Source organism: Sinocyclocheilus anshuiensis, unplaced genomic scaffold (genome assembly GCF_001515605.1).
Source record: "Sinocyclocheilus anshuiensis isolate Anshui unplaced genomic scaffold, SAMN03320099.WGS_v1.1 scaffold400, whole genome shotgun sequence".
Taxonomy (NCBI): domain Eukaryota; kingdom Metazoa; phylum Chordata; class Actinopteri; order Cypriniformes; family Cyprinidae; genus Sinocyclocheilus; species Sinocyclocheilus anshuiensis.
This window is the reverse complement of record NW_015554084.1, coordinates 634,721-655,649: the sequence shown is the minus strand read 5'-3', so window position 1 is coordinate 655,649 and position 20,929 is coordinate 634,721. Positions and strand designations below refer to the sequence as shown.

General features: G+C 41.0%; 2 protein-coding genes across 3 annotated transcripts in view; one reads left to right on the top strand and one right to left on the bottom strand.

Moving 5' to 3' along the window:
* The window catches only part of LOC107669131 (ras-specific guanine nucleotide-releasing factor RalGPS2-like), a 60,143-nt gene that overhangs the window by 8,160 nt on the left and 31,054 nt on the right, over positions 1-20,929 (top strand). The window lies entirely within an intron of this gene.
* The window catches only part of LOC107669140 (angiopoietin-related protein 1-like), a 22,956-nt gene continuing 7,887 nt past the window's right edge, over positions 5,861-20,929 (bottom strand). For both annotated transcript variants that reach the window (XM_016461261.1, XM_016461262.1), the window contains exons 2-5: positions 13,138-14,028; positions 8,631-8,824; positions 7,197-7,467; positions 5,861-6,942 (exon numbers count right to left, since the gene is read on the bottom strand). In XM_016461261.1, the coding sequence (XP_016316747.1) occupies positions 6,755-6,942; positions 7,197-7,467; positions 8,631-8,824; positions 13,138-13,927 (1,443 nt within the window). In that variant the 5' untranslated portion in view covers positions 13,928-14,028 and the 3' untranslated portion in view covers positions 5,861-6,754. The remainder of the gene's footprint in view (positions 6,943-7,196; positions 7,468-8,630; positions 8,825-13,137; positions 14,029-20,929) is intronic.

Sequence of the window (20,929 nt, the reverse complement as noted above, 5' to 3'; positions counted from 1 at the left end):
TATGCGGATCTATGAATATGCAAATTAGTCCCGCCTCCACTCAGTCACACCAGCCAGCGCCTCCTGATCCACTGAACTATAGTAAACGCGAAACAATGGCATGCATGGATAATGACTGATAAAACTATGTTTTTACTAGTGGACAACTACAGTGAATACTGTAACATTCGTTAAAGTTACTTACTTGACAATGTTGTGTCCTAAATTGCCTTGAAGACTGAATGCAGCCGTTTGTGATTTCAATTCGCGCCTGCGAGCAATGCGTGTGAAGTGCTCTCCCGATGCGGGAGAGGTGGGTCTGACTCTGGGCTACTTTTCCAATAATGCAAGTTAGCGGTTCTAAATTCACATTAAACCACGGCTTCATGGGTTTTTTGCTCTAATTTATTTTTGGTTTTGTGCTGGTATTGGTATATTTTGCATGCTAGTGATAGGAATCTACCCCGTGATGTGATTGGTTATTGAATTGTGACATAGCAAACCGAGGGCTGTTTCAAACCGCGTTTCTGGGACTGCCATTGGGAAACTACAGTTTTAAAGAGAAAATACTCAGCAATGGTTTTGGATTGGCACATGGTTTGTCTAAAAGCATATTAAAAACACCACATAGACAAATAAACAACATAAAAACTTGATTTTCACTACAGGGGGACTTTAAGGGTGGTATGACCAAAATCTTGTATAATAGTTATTTTATGTTACAGTAGTCATATATATTGCAGTGTAGCTATTATTAACAACCCAGCGGTGTTTTATATGTATTACATAATAATTTCATAGTAATTCCCTCATTTTTTAATAATCTAGTTTCTTCTTAAATACTGTATAGGGTTTTGGGGATGCTGGAGCCTCTATCTGTTTTGTTGTGTTGTTTCATCTTGTCTCGGTTTTGTTTGGTTTTGGATTTATTTAATTATTAGTTTTATCTTGTCTTGGTATTGTTTGATGTTGTGTTGAGTTGTTTTGTTATGTCTTCATTTTCTTTTGTTGGGTTTTTGATTTGTTTTTGTTTTTTTATTTCATTTTTGTTTTGTGTTTTTTTTTGTTTTGTTTTGTTTTGTTTTTTTGTTGTTTCATCTCACCTCGGTTTTGTTTGGTTTTGGTTTTTGATTTATTTAAATATTAGTTTTATCTTGTCTTGTCTTGGGTTTGTTTGTTGGGTTGGGTTTTTTTATGTCTTTGTTTTCCATTGTTTGGTTTTGGTTTTTGATTTTTTTTTTTTTTTGTATTAATGATGTTGTACAGTCCCAGAAAAGTACACCAGACTGTAGCAGTCTGCTGCATCTTTCACAACTTAGCACTCAATCCTGGCTTGCAAGATGTACCATTGTCCCATGCAAATTATGTGCCTGATCTTCGTAATTCTTTTAGTGAGTCTGGTGCTAAAACTACACAGACTATGCATGTAAATGACGCTAACTCATTGTCGGTGAATTGAATTCTCCCTTTGGTCGTTTCACTTCTGCTTTGGCAATCAGAGACAGTGATTTGTGGTGTGTTATGAAAGCGCTCAGGTGGGGGGTGGGCTCTGACTGCATCCAGACGGCTTCATCTCAGTCTGAATGTGAGAAAAACTGGCTGGAAGGCTATTGAGAGGAAGATGAGGTAAATGATCGGGTCAGTGTCCAAATGGTTTGTCTGTTTTGTAATGACAGGATTTCCCTACTGAAAACACTGGGTTAGACTGAAGCTTCCAGCTGGATGCATATAGGTGTGTGTGTGTGTGTGTGTGTGCGCATGCTTGGACTGAGTCTGTGGGACTTGTGAATACTCCCTGATCTAAACCATTGTCACTCTGAATTGTGTGTGTACTTTGAGGAAATGTCCCCAGAAGCAATCTGACACGGCTTCCTATTGGTAATATCTGGCAACAAATGACTGATAAATACATTTAAATAATGTTGTGTTTATTTAAAAAATGTGTGTGTGTGTGTGTGTGCGCATGCTTGGACTGAGTCTGTGGGACTTGTGAATACTCCCTGATCTAAACCATTGTCACTCTGAATTGTGTGTGTACTTTGAGGAAATGTCCCCAGAAGCAATCTGACATGGCTTCCTATTGGTAATATCTGGCAACAAATGACTGATAAATACATTTAAATAATGTTGTGTTTATTTTAAAAATGCAGTTTGGGTTAAGGTTAGTTTGCAGTGTTCACAATTAGCATAAAAATAAAAAAAAACAGACGGCTGTGGTGTTCATTTAGATAAGTAATCGTGTGTGCGTAATCTGACCTTTCTCGTCTAAACAGTTGTAATATCTTTGTTTTCCTTTGGATTGGATGCTGACAGGTACTCAGTTCTTCCACCGGCCGCCAACAACCACAACACACACACACACACAGACACACACACACACACACACACACACACACACATGTAATGCCAGCACCCCCTGCAGAGACACTGTCTGGAACTCCTATCAACCCACATACTGCAAAGTTCACATGGGGTCAGCTGATACTGTTGGAAACTTTTAAACATTGATCTAGCAATGAAAATTGCATTGAATGCATTATTAAAGAACGAATCATAATAACTATAGTAATACCCTTTCGTAATAATTACACATTCATGTCTGTTCAGGACCTGTTTTCAGTGGTACAGTTGTGAATCAGTTGTAAAATTCGAAAAACATTTCAGGAATAAATAAATAAATAAATAAATAAAGTGATTGATCACATCAAAATATTTTTTTTAAATTAACTTTTATTTAATATTTTCAGTTTTCAATTTAATTTGTTTAATTTTTAGTCATGTTATGTTTTTATGAAAAACATCTTACCTAAATGAATAAATATTATTTAAATTTGATTAATCACATCAAAATAAAATTGGATTGGTGGTGTTTTAGTATGATTTATGTACTATTAATATGATTATAATATTAATATAATATTTCGATCATTTTAAAGTTGATATGATGATGATAACCCTGAACTGGATCAAGCCCAATGACCAGAATTTATATTGCATGATTCATTGAATCATTTAGTAAAGAATCGTTGTCAGTGCAATAGCATTTTAGAAGCTAACAGCCCATGATGTGCAAAACTTAAATTTACCACTTTCACAGCTGATGATTTTTAGCGGTCATCAGTCTCTATCCAACAAAAACTTTTATGAGACAAAAAACAAGTTTATGGCCAGACTGCACTTGTTGTCTAAGTTTGAGTATTTACTCTGATGTGCCACGTGCGTGAAAGTGTGAAACCTGTGATCTGTGTCCCATAGGGAGATGCATGCTGGGAAACAGACGGAAGCTCTTTAGAAGAACACGTTAGAGTGCAGGCCGCGCACAAAACTTCATCTGCCTGTGTCTTTCTCTCCTCTATGAGCGCATGTGTCAGTGTTCTCCCGAAAGAATTAGATGCTTGGCTTTGAGTGATCGAGGACGTTTTGAAAGATAGTCCCACTGGGGAAGCCGGGAACAGGGAGGCATAACTTTTATGAGATACACTTTTGTGGAGCTGTAACCTAAGCACTTTATATGGAAGGAATGTCTTGCTCTTTTGTCTCCATCTCTCTCTCCCTCCCTCTGGATCCCTCTCTTTCTCTCTCTTTCTCTCTCTCGTCTCGGTCTCTCTCACCTCCATTCGTGACTGGACGGCAGAAATGTGTTTTTCATTGTCTCTATGTGCTGTAGTCCTCCCATTTTCACATGTCTGCGTACTTTTGACATGAAACCTCTGTTGTCTCAAACACTCACTCACACACATACATACTCCTGCTCATATTGCAGAAAATCAGTTGTGTAATTTAAAAACCAGCTGTAACTCCATATATACTGTGCAAAAAAGTTTCACTCAGACTTTTGGACGCTGTTTTATTCAGTTTTGGAGCAGCGTTAAGAGTGGAATCAGAGATCATTTACACAAAATCTTAGTTCGTAGTTCGTACCAAAATTACATTCAGGCATAAGTGTGTCTGCCCCCTTTCAATGGAGTCCATCAGAGACTACAGAGACGAGTGTGTTTGTGTCTGTATATGCGTATGTTTATGAAGCTCACACACATACATACTCCTGCTCATATTGCAGAAAATCAGTTGTGTAATTTAAAAACCAGCTGTAACTCCATATATACTGTGCAAAAAAGTTTCACTCAGACTTTTGGACGGTGTTTTATTCAGTTTTGGAGCAGCGTTAAGAGTGGAATCAGAGATCATTTACACAAAATCTTAGTTTGTAGTTCGTACCAAAATTACATTCAGGCATAAGTGTGTCTGCCCCCTTTCAATGGAGTCCATCAGAGACTACAGAGACGAGTGTGTTTGTGTCTGTATATGCGTATGTTTATGAAGGAAGTCTTGCATAAACTCAACCGTTCTACAAAGTTCAAAGTTTGTTTTCTTTCTTCTTCTGGTTTTGCATGTGTGTTTGTGAGCCAGTCAGTGGTGTAACCAAATATTGAAGATTGAATGACCAAAAGAAAAATCAAAACTGACCCCTTTTATTTTCATAATTATTCAAAAGAAAAGAGACTTGGTAAAGCCATTTCTAAAAGTTATAAAAAAAAGTATCTTGGCCTTCTCTGGTATTTATAGGCCGTACAGACAAATATTTATACTTATTTATAATTAATTAGTTAAAAAAATTAAATAAATTCCACTTCCTTTAATTCCAATTCACTTTCTGTTTGGTACGACCAATTAAAGGCACAATATGTACGATTTTTTTATTAAAATATCCAAAAACCACTAGAACAGTTTTATATATTTTGCTGACTTGTGTACTTACATTATCCCAAATGTTTTGAAGAATGTTTAAATCCAGAGAAATAAGCAATTTTAACTAGTGACACGGACCGTGTCTATAGTGTCGTTTTGTCGCCTGCCAATGACGTCATGCATCCTCGATTTCTGGTTTTGTTTTGTAGAAAACATGGAAACACCAAAGATGCTTTAATATGCTATGCGTTTTATTAGACAGGTGACGACCGCACAGAGTAGCATTATAACAGAACGTTCAAATGTATCTAGTATGATAAAACAGCGCTGCTTACTTCCGCTGCTTTCCGGAAGGAGCGGAAGCGGTCGACTGTGGCATAATAAAAGCTCTGCTGCTTTCGAGCCGTGTGTCGCGCTCGTTCAGCGGCCTCGTTTTGCTTCGACGGCTTTCCGCCTGACTCTGCTTCATACTACGACGTTAATAAATCTTCAATACATTAGCTCATCCATGAACATGATTTCTGCCCGAGTCCCGTCGGATTATATCGGCTGTGGGGATGAAGACGACAACTCCCATGATTCCACACTAAGTCAGTGCGTCATCTAACTACGCCTTTGTTTCTTTGTTTGTTTTGAATACACGCCCTCTAGTGGCAAAAAATTACATATTGTGCCTTTAACTTCAAATTCAAAATCAAATTCATTAATTAAAAGGAGGCCAATTTCTAAATTCTGAATCTTTAATTTAAAATGTAATGATTTGCTCATTTTGCCCTGAAACCACTATATCTCTGACATCATTTAGGCTGCACAGGGTATTCAATAATCTTGACGATCCTTTTAACAAATTAGCATTTGGTTTTGCTCTAATATGGTATTTAACATCCACTTTTAAAAATCCACTCAACTCCCAGTAAATTAAATCTAGTTCATCCCTGAATTTTTTGTCTGGATATCTTGTTTCAATTGAAAATGTCATATTATAAAGAAAATAACACTGAATTTAAGATTTAGTTATGAAAAATGCATACTTATTGACCTCTAAGATAGATGTTGGGAGACATGTCCCTCTCAGTACCCATGGTTATTACAGCCCTGGAGTCAAATGTAATATTCTCTCTCTGTTGGTAAAAGTATACAAATGTTTGTCAAAAGCACAATGGTACATCATGAATTTTTTGTCTGGATATCTTGTTTCAATTGAAAATGTCATATTATAAAGAAAATAACACTGAATTTAAGATTTAGTTATGAAAAATGCATACTTATTGACCTCTAAGATAGATGTTGGGAGACATGTCCCTCTCAGTACCCATGGTTATTACAACCTTGGAGTCAAATGTAATATTCTCTCTCTGTTGGTAAAAGTATACAAATGTTTTTCAAAAGCACAATGGTACATCATAATAGATGATTGGAGGATTATAACTGTCATAAATACAGATCACTGATATATAAATAACAAATGATTACTGCGGATTGGAGGTGAGTCCTTAAATTAACTCTTACAAAAATGAACAAATATAAAACATAAAGTATATTTACAGACCAACATTACCCCCGAATGCAGACGGGGCCTGGCGAACAGTTCAGCCCAGTGCCAGTCCTTATTGTTACAGACACCCCTCCAAAGCCAGAGGCCAAAACCTGGTTAGTTGCAAAGATCTTTGATTAAAAACCTATGATTGGGGATTTGATGGCATCAGTCCCCAGGCAGTGAGGAAGAGTCAGAAGGAATGGACAGCAGTGAAGAAAAATGTTGGAGGAGTTGTAGAAGAGCAGGAGATGCTGAAGTTGACCATGTTGTGGTCCAACTTCTAGTTCTTACTAGGTCGTCTTCTCTTCATTTGGATGGACCAAAGGACATTGGTGTACAAGTCTGGAGAAACGCATATCCTTCCACTTCTCCTTTTCAGGATTTTTATCGGTGCTGTACCAATGACGACTATACTGTGCTATACATGTCAGTCCTCATAAACATGAATGTGTGATTATAAATAAGTGCTGAAGTGAATTATGAGTACATTCAAGCAATTTAGACTCGGGTAGTCGGGTTTGGTAAGCGGGTGAGGTCCTGAGGTGAACCTCAGTCTATTGGCCGGATCATCATACGGACTGATTTGAGTGAGTAGAACCCGCCTCCATACTCCGCCCAGAAGATCCCATCCTGGAACTTGCTGCGATACACACCGCCGGAGTACCACACGCCGTTCAGATTCGTTTGACCACACGCATTGTACCACCAGCCACCTTTGTGGAAATGAGCACAGTTGCCTGGCATAGAAGATGGACAAGAGAATGCAATGAGTTGGAATGATGCACTTTAGAAGCTTTCGATCTTGTTGGAACCGATTTGAAATAGATGACTAACTTTTAATACTAGTCTAAACCTTTTAAGCAACCAGAAACAGGTTTAAACAGGACCAAACAATTCTTACATTCTGAATTTTACCCAACCCTTATAGCTATGGACAGTTTGCCATTTTCTTCAGCAATTGTCCTGTTTTAACTGGCTGTTAGCATCTAACCTGTAAAGGCGTCTTTATCCCGGTCAAGCGTTGTGAAGGGTTTCCCATTGTGGCTTGTGAGGGAGTCTCCGGCATTGCCCTGGTAGGTGCCCAGTCTCAGCCTGAAGGCCTCACTCTCAGACTCCAGATGGAAGCTGCTGTACTCTGCGTACACTTTCTTTCCAACCCAGTCCTCCAGCTCCACCAGCAATTTGTAGTCCCCCTGCTTGGCTAGATTATAGATGTTCTCCAAGCCCAGCCAGTGCTCTCCATCTATGTTCCCAAAGCCTTTCTGTGTGGGAGAAGGAGGGAGGGAACGAGATAAACCGTAATAGAGACAGAGTGTGTTACAGAGAAGTTTGATATTTTCTCCAATGGAAATAGTTCATCTAAGTCTTGAGCGTGTTTAGTGGATTTATGTGCATTTCCCCAACTGTGTGCAGTTATTCTAGCTGTTTTCATTTCATTTGTGTCAGTGAGCAGGATTTGAGGTATATTTCTGTAGTAGGCCTTCAACTCTGGAGTTACAATTCACTCATCTGGCAAGTGAATGCACTTAACTTTGACTAAATCGGTGAAGTCACACTCCCAGGACGGACTTTGCAGGGAACATGAGAGCTACTTTATAAAGGCATAACTGGATTTTTCCACTGATTTCAGCAGTGTGCAGGGGGAAAATGGTCATTTTCGGTCCATTGCTCTTGGAAAAGGATTGAATTATGTGCTTTGTTTCTACAAGTCTCCTATATATCACAATTTGGTTTCCCTGACTAAAGGTGAAATGTCTTTTTCTGTTCAGAAAACGTGTTGTGAAATTCATAGCTTAGATTTTTTTAAGCATATCTTTGTATTATCTAGTAGTGGAATACATTAGTAAGAGCATGCAATACTATAAATCAATACTGTAACTTATAACTTATGATCTAATGCCATGCACCGGTATTTTCAAACCTCTGGCTAAAATTGAATTAACCAATAATTATTTTCATGTTACTATGGTAAAGAAAAACTAAATTAATTGAAGAAAAACACAATTTAAACAAATGTTAAATTGTAATAAATACTGAATTCAAAAGGTGAAAAAAGGGTCACTTGACAAAGGTGAAGGATGTCATTCTGTTTGCCCTAAAAGTCTGTGGTGTTACTTGACCTGAAAAGTCTTGAGAACCACTGACCTACAGTAAATCACTGATGGGCCTTACTGGGAATCTCATCACACATTCCATCTATCTTACTAATTCACTTACACACTCACATGACAGGGATGTGGGGCAGTTATGTAAATGCAGACATTGTGGCTGTCTCCCTATTTCCCTGTTTCTTATCAGAAGTTTACACTTACTAAATTTGGATAAACAGTCAGGAGAGAGAGGACTTCACTGCTAATTGATTGTCGTAGTTTTGCATGTCCGTTAGTCTGCAGCATACTCTGGTCAGTGTGTTGTGGGCCTTTACCTTATAGTTCTCCCAGTTCCTGAAGAAGTTGACAGAGCCATCTTTCCTTCGCTGAAAAACGGTCCAGCCTCCGTTGTCTAATTTATGTTCGCACCAGGCCTGAATCAGTCTATCACTGCCCTCTGCCTGCAACAGATACATCCCACTGGTGCTGTGTCCCGCCTGCCGCACCTGGAAACAGTCTCTGAATGGGCCTGAGGAAGACAGGGAGAAAAGAAAACGGGTTCTCATTCCAGTATATCATATCTGAACCAATGCAGTGACATTGATAATGACCGTTTGCATTCACAATGTGACTAGCACATAAATCACTTCAGGTTCTCTTGTACATTTGCGTAATTTTGTGCAGATACGAGTTGTGTTTACTGTATATCTGATTAAACTTGTGCAGCTCAAGCGGGTCAATTGGAATATTTGAAACTATTGTTCTTTTTAGATTTTTCTTCAAAAATGCTTGTATTTTAATATATAGGCCTTTCTGTCATATTGTCATCAGCAGTATTTTTCTCATTTGTGTTATCGACAATATCAAAAAACCCTGCATTTTGGTCAATAATAATAACAAGATTAAAGGCCTGTTCATACTAAGTATGATAACTATAATTAAAATGTTTTAATAATCATTTAGTTCTATGAGAATAAGTCCACACCACAGCTATAATGATAATGTCACAGAGGAACAAAAATGTTGGACTTTCAGAAGCTTTTCCAACTGATGACGATATAAACATAAATCACTTCAGGTTCTCTTGTACATTTGCGTAATTTTGTGCAGATACGAGTTGTGTTTACTGTATATCTGATTAAACTTGTGCAGCTCAAGCGGGTCAATTGGAATATTTGAAACTATTGTTCTTTTTAGATTTTTCTTCAAAAATGCTTGTATTTTAATATATAGGCCTTTCTGTCATATTGTCATCAGCAGTATTTTTCTCATTTGTGTTATCGACAATATCAAAAAACCCTGCATTTTGGTCAATAATAATAACAAGATTAAAGGCCTGTTCATACTAAGTATGATAACTATAATTAAAATGTTTTAATAATCATTTAGTTCTATGAGAATAAGTCCACACCACAGCTATAATGATGTCACAGAGGAACAAAAATGTTGGACTTTCAGAAGCTTTTCCAGCTGATGACGATATAAACAGTGATAGCCATTAAACAATAAAAACAATGAATAGCTCATTGTAACATAACCTTATCATCTGTTATTGTGTCACTGTAGGTGTCTTTATATAATTGCAACAGGCCTACCTGGTTTCACTGTGTAGTTATTAAGGTTGCATTATTTGTGGTTTGAACCAGCAGTTTTTTTGAACACATAATATAGAGGTCTTGGATCAGTTTAGAGAATTGTCCTGACCATAGAGAGATACTATTGTCTTAACTGAAAGCTCTCCACGCAGGGTCTTCTGCCCAGAGTACAAGATCTCCCAGCACTCCAGATTTATACCCAGGTCTGTCCTGATTAAGTTATCATGCCCAGACACCAGCTCAGGCCTTGTGCGACTCCCTCTTCCTTTGGTTATTTTCCGCTCATTTTTCTTTTCCCTCTTTACTTTGAGCTTAAGCTAAAATCATTATCAGTCATATAGGGGTGAGCCAGACATGTAGAGAGGAAGAAAGAGAAAGCGAGATTCCCCTCTGCCAAAGGCCCTTTTGGGCGGTATGGTTGGCGTGTTGTATAAGAGGAGTTTTCCTGTGTTCTTCAGTAGCTCTAGCTGTGCTGAATCAGCTGCGTTAACCAGCCAGGTCCCAGTGTGGCCCTGACCGCCTGTGCATGAATGACAGCCATTGAGCTCATACAGACAGGCATTGTGCCAGGCGGTTTCGAGCGGCAGACATCGGCAGAGTGGGCGTTTTCTCTGCTTCGGTCCAGGAGGACCCTCAAACAGAACTGCATCTTAGAGTCATCCAAGACTACTCTCTGAGCAGCTTCTGTTTTTTCAGTAATAATACATCTTCATTAACTGAAAAAAAAGTAGTACTGTACAACCCCAGAGGTTATAAGAGTGTTTTGCTTTGGTCAGCTGCGGTTGTAATTATCCATGTACTGGGTGAAGTGGTCTACACTGAGCTGTCATTAGCGGTGAGTCGCAAGAGAATCAGACCCTACTGAGTTGCCTTGGCCGCATGAGAGGCTGGACTCTGGAGCTATTTGCTTTAGGAACTTAGAGATTTTATCATTGTTTAAGTCCTGGGTTGAGACTGAAGATCTGCTGGATAAGCAGTGGAGAGTGTTTATTATGACATGTGGGTATGTGTGAGAGAAATGGAATTGGAGAAAGCTACCAATGGAGGTTGTGTTTGGAGAGGTTGGTTGTTGTGATATTTATACACCTACTCAAGGCTTTATCACTAACGGTACATTCACACGGGGCGTCAGCATCGACGCTTGATGGAGGGCGTTTCTGAAACTTGGTGCTGACGTGACTGTCATAGTGACAACAGCCAATCACATTCGTTTTCTGGTGTTGCATGAACGCGATTGGCTATTGGCATGACTGCACCAGGGCATTTGCATAAGGCAATCTGATTGACTGATGCCTGCATTGGCGCTTGAAAAGTTGAAAAGTTTTCAACTTCTGCCACGAACAACGGACCCCACGCGACGCGACGGACCCACAGATAATTTTGGCAACTCTTGACGTCACTCCATTCAAAGTAAACGAGAGGCGTTGACGCCGACGCCCCGTGTGAATGGGGCATAAAGGCTGTAGTCCAAAACCACCATCTCACACTCACATATGTCCATTATTTGGCCTGCCAGGTGTGGGGTCTTACAAAGTGCAAGTGCTTCTCCTGACAAAGTCAAAATTGGAAAATTGTTTCCCATTGTGTTCATGGAGTAATTTCTTTTTTTCTCTTAAGACATTAGCTATTCCAAAACCAAGTGAGCTGAGAGTCATTAGCTTTGAAACATTCTAATGCCAGTTGAAATTTGTTATGAGAGTTTTAAAAAGCATTTCACATCAGTCATTTATTTGGTTCTGTGACCTTAGAATGTAGCTCCCTTTATAGGCTGTATAAAGCCAGGTAGCTCACTAAGTTTTGGAACAGGACTGCTGGACTTGTGCCTTTGTAACTTTACATGTAATAAGCATGGTTCAACTCTCCCTCAAATTACAAAATGTATGACTTTCTTTTAAGTAATAGACTCACACATTTCATTTCCAATACACACACACATCATTCCCCTTCTGTATTTCATATGTAGTCCATCCAGTGTGTGTGCAGTAAAGTTGTGTTTTATGGTATTGCCTTTTACTGACAGTTACATGCCTGTAAAACCTGTCTTGCATGAATGTGGACCTGAATACAGACACTGAATTTGTCTCATTGTCTGTCTTATGTCTAATGATTTCATTGATTGTCATAACAACTGCTTGCCCCATTTTTCTAGCGAATGTTTAGCCAGAACACATAATCATGGAAACTGCTTTCAAGTTTAAATTTCTTGGCAGAGGCAGCATCATATCCTGCATGTATGTGAGAGGAGGAAAATGTTTTTGCTGGTTAAGTGCTTGAAGAGGGTATCTTGTAGGTTTTGTTGCATATTCTTGTTTTTATGTGTAACGTCACTACTTACTGGGCAGATACATTTTGATGCATTAATGGAGAAGGCATACAGAAGCCCAGTTTAAGCTTAGTCTTAACAGTTCATCCACTTCACTCTTCTCTGACCCTCTTTAATCTACTTCAGATTTTTCCGGGAGGATTGTGTGGGTGCATGTTTTCATGTGTGCACTCAGGAATCCATGAGCTCATATTTTGTTTTCATGGGCTGCCAGAGAGGATTCTGCAGGAGCGGAATGGAGGATTCTGAGATTTGTCTCAGTAACTTTTGGCATTACAACACTGTGCAGTCTGTTCTAGGCTGTGTGTTCATGCTTTAGAAGGATAAGGGCTCAGTGCCACTTTTACAGGAAACGCGTAGTGCCACTTTTACAGGAAACGCGTAGTGCCACCAGGGGAAATGCAACACCTTCAGTGGCACTGCAGATGTACAGTGTTCCATTTGTTATTTTAGTTTTCAGAAGTACCTCCTTTGTGGCCGCTATACACCCTTGATGGAAACTTTTGCAGAGCCCACAGTGATACTGGCCCCACAAAAGTCTGCTGTTTGACAATCTGAGGCATTATGCCACCAATATCTGGACTAAGTGAATGGGAAGTGGGATCTGAACAAGACATGAGCCGTATAATTTGCTACCGGCACATAAGTTACTTTCCTACACATATTGGAGAATGTATAGTAACTGCTGGGTTGTTACTACTACATTTTCTGTTGCATGGTAGCATAGAGAGATACCACATCTCCCCTGAAAGCCTGGCATTGTAACTCCCCTAAGACTGTTAATCCATAGAAGCTGTCAATGTCAAAATGTGTCATTTCTGTTCATGTGGAATTTCTGTGAAAATATTGTGAAAATCTACACACAAACCTACACTTGTCAAGTTCTTCTACAACTCATTCACCCCCTTCTCCCTGGTCACTTACCATCTGAGGTAAGGGTGCCCTGAGGGGGTGGTGGGACTCCCAGTGGGTCGGGTGTTGGGGCGTCCATTCGTGATCCTCTAGGAAAGGCTCTGTTGTTGTGGTCTCTCTGAATCTCATTGGTGAAGCGATTGTTGTTTGCTGGAATGCTCTCTGGCACCACCTGCACCAGCGGCGGAACTGCGGGCAGATCTTGACGCCCATATCCACGAAGACAACGATCCTCCAGGGCGGCGATGAGCACAGATTGGTTGTTAACTGTGGCAGCAAGGCCTGCGAAATGTAGCTCCATCTCTTTGTAACGGGAGGCCAGTCGGAGCATCTCCGTGGTGACGTTCAGCACACGGTTCTCCAGTTGTGCCAGTTCCAGGGAGTTGTCCCTCTTGCGGATAATTTCGTGAAGCAACTGCATGTAGAGCTGTGTCACTCGGGAATTCATGTTACGAGACTCTTTGCGCAGAAGCTTCATCTCATTTACCAAGTTCCCGTCCACATCCGCCACTAGTTGCAGCATCTCGATCTCCCGCCGCTGCTTGGAAAGGACCTCCCTGACATCAGCAATATCCATACGTGTGACCCGGTCTTTGTCTGGCTCGGGCCCGGTGGCAGAGGCACAGATCGGACCTGTGATCCTCTGCTGGGGCATCAGGAAAGTGTAGGAGCACTTCTTGGAGTCATCGGCAGGTGCTCGCCGTTGTCGAGATTGCGTGAGTGCATTTCCTGAGTGGCTCTTGCCGAACAAGCAGATGGAGAGGCAGAGCATGATGCCCATGCACCATGTTATGTCTCTCATGGTTGCTTCTGTTATCACCTCGCCTACTTTTTGTTAGTTTCTTTCTTCTGTTTACCCTTCTCTTTCTCCACCTCCACAAACTGGTAAATCCAATGCTTCACCTATAAGGAGAAAAAAAAGCAGCTATCAATTAGCATTTATGTACATCATCAGCGTACCTTTAAAAGCTTCATTATGTTTGTCTTATGCAACCTAAGTTTAGTTTTACCTTTGTAGACACCACTTTGTAGGTGATTTAATGACTTTAAACTTTGCCTCAGAAGGGCCATTTAGACGTCAACCAGAGCCATGGAATGAATTAACCTCAACAAGAATTTCCTGTTTACTAAGCCAAATTGGCTGTGACAAAGAATCCACATTGCTGACGACTACAAATGAGAACTGAGAAATAGTGAAAGAAGGAAAAAGAATGGGCTTTTTTTGCCAAGCATGTTCTGGTGTGGACTCCACAGCAGACCTTTACCCAGCAGCTCATGTGGCAAAGTGGATGACCACAAGGGCTGTCACTGGGCCAGACAAGACCAGCATAGTGTCTTGTTTCCTTCAGTGTTTTAATGGAATTCTGCCATAAAGTTTTACCAGTTCAACATGGTGTACAACCTTTACCCTTGCTGTTCTCACAGACACCCTGCTGTGCTATTCAGTCTTGTCTCAGACAGTTAAATCAAACACACATTGGATGCTTCACATCCTCCACTAACACATGCCCATATCCAGATGCTTCACATCCTCTGCTAACAGTTCATCACTCCTCTGATGGATACTCCTCATCACCATGGCATTTTATACACCAACCCATCTTTAGCATGGACTATAACCATTCTCCCACCTTTGTACCTCCTGCTCTGTAAAATACTACCCCCTTCACCACCTCGCCAGGGTTCATGGGATCAAATTCCTAGGTGCTCTAACATCCTGCTGTGTATCCCACTCTACAGGGTTCAGTATTTAACAATCTCCCACTCTGAGTACCCCAGCATGTCTTCATTATTTGGCTTAGCAGCACTCTCGGGGAGCTGCGTTAGGCTCCTCTAATCCCAGTGTCACCTTTCCATCCATGCTGAGCTCTGCTTTTCATCAATACCTAGATGTGCTCTCTCAGGTCCCCCTCCCTGTTTATACAGACACATTTTTCAGTCAGCAATTCTGCCATCTGTGCTGCGAGACCAAAGATGTGTCTGCAGATCCAGTGCAGTTCTACTTACGCTATACAGTGTATATATTGCCTCTATAAGAATGTGTTGCTGACATTTTAATTTGTTAGAGAGTTAAAATAAAGAGTGTTACTATGAACCATAAGTACAACATTTGAAATGGAGTTTGTATTTGGCTCTCCTCCACAGTTCCTTTATATTAAATCTTCCTATTTGTTTGCTTGAAGGTCCTACTGTCTGATTCTAACCGGATGTAGTCGGTAATCTAAAGCTAACCTAAAATGCTTAGGGGTAGGTTTCAAAAACGACTGACTCTTTCTTTCAAAGCGTAAAGTGAAATGAAAAAGCCACAGTCAAACACAGCCTAATCGGGGCTGAACTAATCATACACAGTGGAGCAATTTGACACTGCAAGCTATAGACTTTGAGAAGTAAGCTGTGTGGAGTGAAGAGATTAGAAAGTGAGAAGAGTGTAGGTTTTAAGGAAAATCTGGGCTATGGTGCTGAAAGTGGGTCACATACATAATCGTCCTTCTGGCTGGTCTGCCAAACAAGACACCTGGCCTTGAACCTGACTTCATGGGAAAGGAAGATCTTGTGCAGTCCAGAAACAGAAACTGATTTGTCTTCATTTGTGTCTGCCTCTATTTTCATCACTTTCTCTCGCACTCTCTTTCAGGGACCTGAACCTACTCAGCCTAATTATCTTTAGCTATCAACAGACACTGAGTCAACTGGATTCCCTCCTGTCATTTTTTCACAATCACACAGGAAAAACAATTCAAAATATTTTGGCTTTTGCGTAGTAATGGGCAGCTAACATATCCAGAACAGATGTGGGAATGTCGGTCCACGCCAAAACAGAACGGTTCAGGACGCAGTGGTTCATAATGCTTACCTGAGGGATTGAGAGGAAAACTCTTACATTCTCAGTTGCTTATTTTTCTCTCCCTCCCTTCAGTGATAAAATGGACGACTGGGACTACTCTCAACCTTTCACCATCACTATTGAATAGTAATAGACAGCTAAGGTATGCGTTTGCTCATTGCTACATACAAGATGAAAACTATTGTACCGCAACTCATGAGAAACAAACTCTGCTCTTCTTTAACAACATTTTGTGGTTCAAAAACTAGTTTTCAGTCCCTGTAGCTCAGCTGGTAGAGCGCTGCACTGCCAATGCCAAGGTCATGGGTTCGATTCCCAGGAAACACACAATCTGTGTGTATTTTAAAAGTGTATATTTGAATATCACATTGGATAAAGTAAGAGTCTGCCAAATGAATAAATGTAAATATTAACATTTTGTCAGCTGTTATAACAATTTCCAATATCATTGGTTTGCTTCTCCTCTGAGCTGTCAGAATTAAGAAGGGGAAGTCGTGGCCTAATGGTTAGAGAGTCGGACTCGTAGCCCAAGGTTGCGGGTTCGAGTCTCGAACTGGCAGGGATTGTAGGTGGGGGGAGTGAATGTACAGCGCTCTCTCCCACCTTCAATACCACGACTGAGGTGCCCTTGAGCAAGGCACCGAACCCCCAACTGCTCCCCGGGCGCCGCAGCAAAAAATGGCTGCCCACTGCTCCGGGTGTGTGCTCACGGTGTGTGTGTGTTCACTGCTGTGTGTGTGCACTTTGGATGGGATAAATGCACTAATTCCGAGTATGGGTCACCATACTTGGCCACATGTCACGTCACACTCACACTCTTCACTGAACTCACACTGGAGTTGTCAGTAGCTGGGACAATCAGTTAGCTAGCAAGCTTAGGTTAATGTAAATAGTTTTTAAATGTGGCTTTTGTCAACTTTGGTCTTGATTTGGCTGAGGCCTAGTACCACCACTGCTCTATGGTGATCCCAGAGGCTCCCTATCCTTTCCCCACCCATCTGAGTCATACATCTCCACACTCTATACAATCAACCCACTGTTCCTGTGATCCATTTCATCATCCTCTGTAGCTTTGATGTGCTGTATGGACAGCTGTGACCCTCTACTGTTCCAGCCAATTGGCTCTTCATGTGATGTTAGTAGCCATAATTCACAGAGCTTCCAGAACGGCCTCCAGACTGTTCTGATACCCTTGGGTTCCTCGGGTGTTTTTACGAAGTCAGTATCACTGTTATGATGTCACCGGCCAGTGTAGCACATGAACATTAAATCCGCTTTCTTGTTTTCATTGGGTTTGACTATGCTAACATCAGTCATGGTGGCTGAATCCCAGCGGTTCCTCTGCATTAGGCAGAATTTAGAAGCTGTTCAATGAACATCATCTGTTTAAAAATGCGAGGCGCAGAAGTTATCAGTGGAAAGATCTTGGGATGTGCTTTAAAAGTTTAACAACTTATAACTTGACATGCAGTCTTAAAAACAGTGCTCATGCGCAAGACACTGAAAAAGAAGCAAGACCTCACACGACAGGCAAAGTTGTCAGCTCATTTTTACACAGTTAAAAAGGAAAATCAAAACACATTCTTTCATCCAGCTGTGCTGGTTGTATTTCTTTGGAAATATGTACTAGATTGATGTCTGTGACATTGCAACAAGTCGTACAACTTTTTCAGCATCTCACTCCATCAGTGCCTAGTTTAAGACGATGTGTCAAGTAAAAAGATTTTTAACTTTTAAAAATACACTGCCAGTCAAAAGTTTTTTTTATATATATATTTTTTTTTTTAAAAGAAGTCTTGTACGTTCACCAAGGCTGCCTTTAGTTGATGAAAAATATAGTAAAGCAGTAATATTGCGAAAATTATTACAATTTAAAATAAATGTTTTCTATTTTAATGTTTTAAAATGTAATTATTCCAGTGATGGCAAAGCTGAATTTTCAGCATTTAAGTGTCACATGATTATAATTGGTGCTAATTGTAATAATTTTTCACAATATGTTTTTTTTACTGTATTTTTCATCAAATAAAGCAGCCTAGGAGAGCTGAAGAGAGAAAAAAGAAAAGAAAAATTACACCTTTTTTTTTGACCAGTAATGTATATCTATACACTTTGCTTCCATTGCACTCCTAATGCATTTAGACCACAATAACACATACTGTGTAAACAGCCCTATAGAATATCATTATGGAAACTGCTGAACAAACAAAACTCAGTTAAACAAGGTCCCAGGGTTCATTTTATAGTTGATCAAAGAAATCCTCAGTCCTGTTTTTGTCTTCCCGGTTATCCATCTTGAAAATACCCAGAAGAAGGGTATTTGCCTGGACACATTTGTTTTAGTAATAAAGTCTCACTTATTCCATATTTTTACAGAGTGCTGCCAAAATCCTTTATTCCTCAAGAGTATTTTTGAGAAGCTCAGCTTAGAGAGAGGGGTAGCTACTGAGTTTTGTTTATACTTGTGTCTTGGAAGCCAGCTTTGCCAATTCTCTCTCACTCTCTTTTTATTGCTCCATCTTTGTAATTTATACGTGATCACTATCTCATCTAATGTACTTAATGTGTTTACAGTAAGTGTCATTTGTAGTTCCAGCATGTAGACCTGAAGAGCCCAGCATGGCCCCTTCTTGTCTGGCCTTTTTAACAACACACCATAGAACTAATACTGACATCAGCATCTGTTCTTTTGCATTTATGGCTTTGGCTTTATAAGAACCTTCTGAATATGCATGTAGATGATGAAAAGACTCTTTAAGAGCCAAACTATTCCTGGTCAATTCATCTAATCATCCAGTCAGTCAATTAAAGTTACTTAGTGGATAATTTCACAATGGCATACGTTGCTCTCTGGCTGGCCTGCTTGTGTGCTGCATGCTTTTGTGGGCCACCAGGAGCTGTTTTTCCTTGGCTGTGCCGGGGTTGGATCTGAGCTCAAGTCATTAGCTCACTGCCTCTCTCTTCGCTTAGCACCCAACTCTTCATTTCAGCCTGTGGTGTCTGGCATGACATTACTGTGACTTCCTCTGAAGTGAGTAAAAGAGTTTGAGCTCTTGTTTTTGTGGGATTTATGCCCAAGTGTCTTTGATTTCAGCATTTAACTTATTTTTTTAAAGGATTTGGTCAGCTGTTTCATGTCAAACTTTGATTGGGCAGTTGAGAGCTGTTTAACCGCTTAACTAGAAACCAGCGGGTAATATAAGGTGTTTTGTTAAGGGTGTTTGCACTCTTGTTGAGAAAGCTTTGATATGGGACCATAAAGTCCCATATTTTTCTTGCAAAGTTTATTAGTCAGAAAGCTGAGTGTCAGTTTGAGCAGTTTTATGAGAGAAAAGGTTATTGCTGGAAAGTTTAGACAAGGATATGAAGCGACCAAAAACGCCGTTCTCCTTGGGGATTGACAAGGCAGCAGGGAAAGACTCAGAGCGAGAAATGCTTGTAAAGATTTTTTATTTTATTTGTAAAGCAAATAAATCCCAAGACAAACACAATGGCTTTTAAATAAAGCATGTTGTGACTGATTTTACCTAAATCATTTTCAAGGGCTACTTCCTGTTTTCATCCTAATGAATGAGGTTGTTTATGCAAGACGGCCAATTTAAAGTTTATACGATTAGTCTCTGAACTATGAAAGAAATAAGATCCGAGCTAGTCAACCCAACAGCTAGCTCCATAAAATTTTAAGAGATGAATCTCCATGAGTCAACAAGATGTTTAATTTAAACACCGCAGTTACATTGGCAGAATAGTGGTCCACAACAAACCCTGATTCTGACCAAGCATTTGTGTGATATTGTAAAGAGGACTCATAAAAACTAATCTAAGAAGCCAGACAACTCCAATCCTACCTGGCACATCCCATCAGACATTGCTGCAGTTTTACTACATACATTTACACACACAAATTTAAACGCATCTGTCATTTGATCTAAAACTATAGTGAAAGGTAGTTCCCTTTCGATACTTCACTCGTACTGCATCTTGCTTAAGACGCATATGGGAAAAAGCCTTTTTTCTCCTGAACTGAAGCCCATTTCATTCACGCAGTGAAACTGCACGGCCATTGGTTCGTGCAGGCAAGCTGATCCGAAGCCGCTCGCCGTTGACACGCTTTCGCAGCTGGAATCGGGACCTCTCAGCTCGGCTGACCTGCTTCTCCGCTTCTCCAGTGACGCAGCAGTTCCGGTCCGGTTCCCCTGCCGCCATTCGGCGACTTCAAAGAGCTTCTAAAAGAGCAGCGGCGTTGTTGCACATGCCGCGCCGTTATTGCGGCTCGTGCGGGTCTCCCCTGCATGCCGATGACGGCCACACGGAGTGCGTTTCCTGCTTGGGGAAACCCCATGCGGAAGCTGCGCTCACGGGAGCTATTTGCTCTCACTGCGAGAGTTTTAGCCTCGCCTCTCTCCGCTCACGGATCGCTTTCTTTTCAGAGAGCGACTCCGCTCCCCGCGCCCTCCCGTTTTCTTCCTCCCAGGGACTTGTGAGGAAAAAACAGCGGGGCAGAGGGGTCGAGCGATCGTCCACGAGCGAGCTCACGCCGGCCCAGATCCCGCGTGCCTCGCTCTCGCCGCAGAGAGAGTGTTCACCCGTCCTTTTCTCCCGGTCTGATCAGCGTCCCTCTGCTGATGCGAGCGACCTGATCTCATTCGGGGGAAGTGGAGACGAGCTGCTCGATGACAGCATGTCACTGGCAGCATCGGATGCAGAGGAGCTGTTGGGCTCGGAAAATGACCCCACCCCCTCGCCATCATCCGCGCCCAGCGCCACCAAAGACGGGACGGATACCGAGCTTCTCCGTATCCTCTCCAAGGCGGTCGAAGAGCTGGGTTTAGAGTGGTCCCCTCCAGAGGAGCCCTCTCGCAGTCGTCTGGATGAATGGTTCCTGCCGGGGCGCCGATAGGCCCCTCGTCAGCGTACCTCTCCGTTCTTCCCGGAGGTCCACGACGAGCTCACCAGATC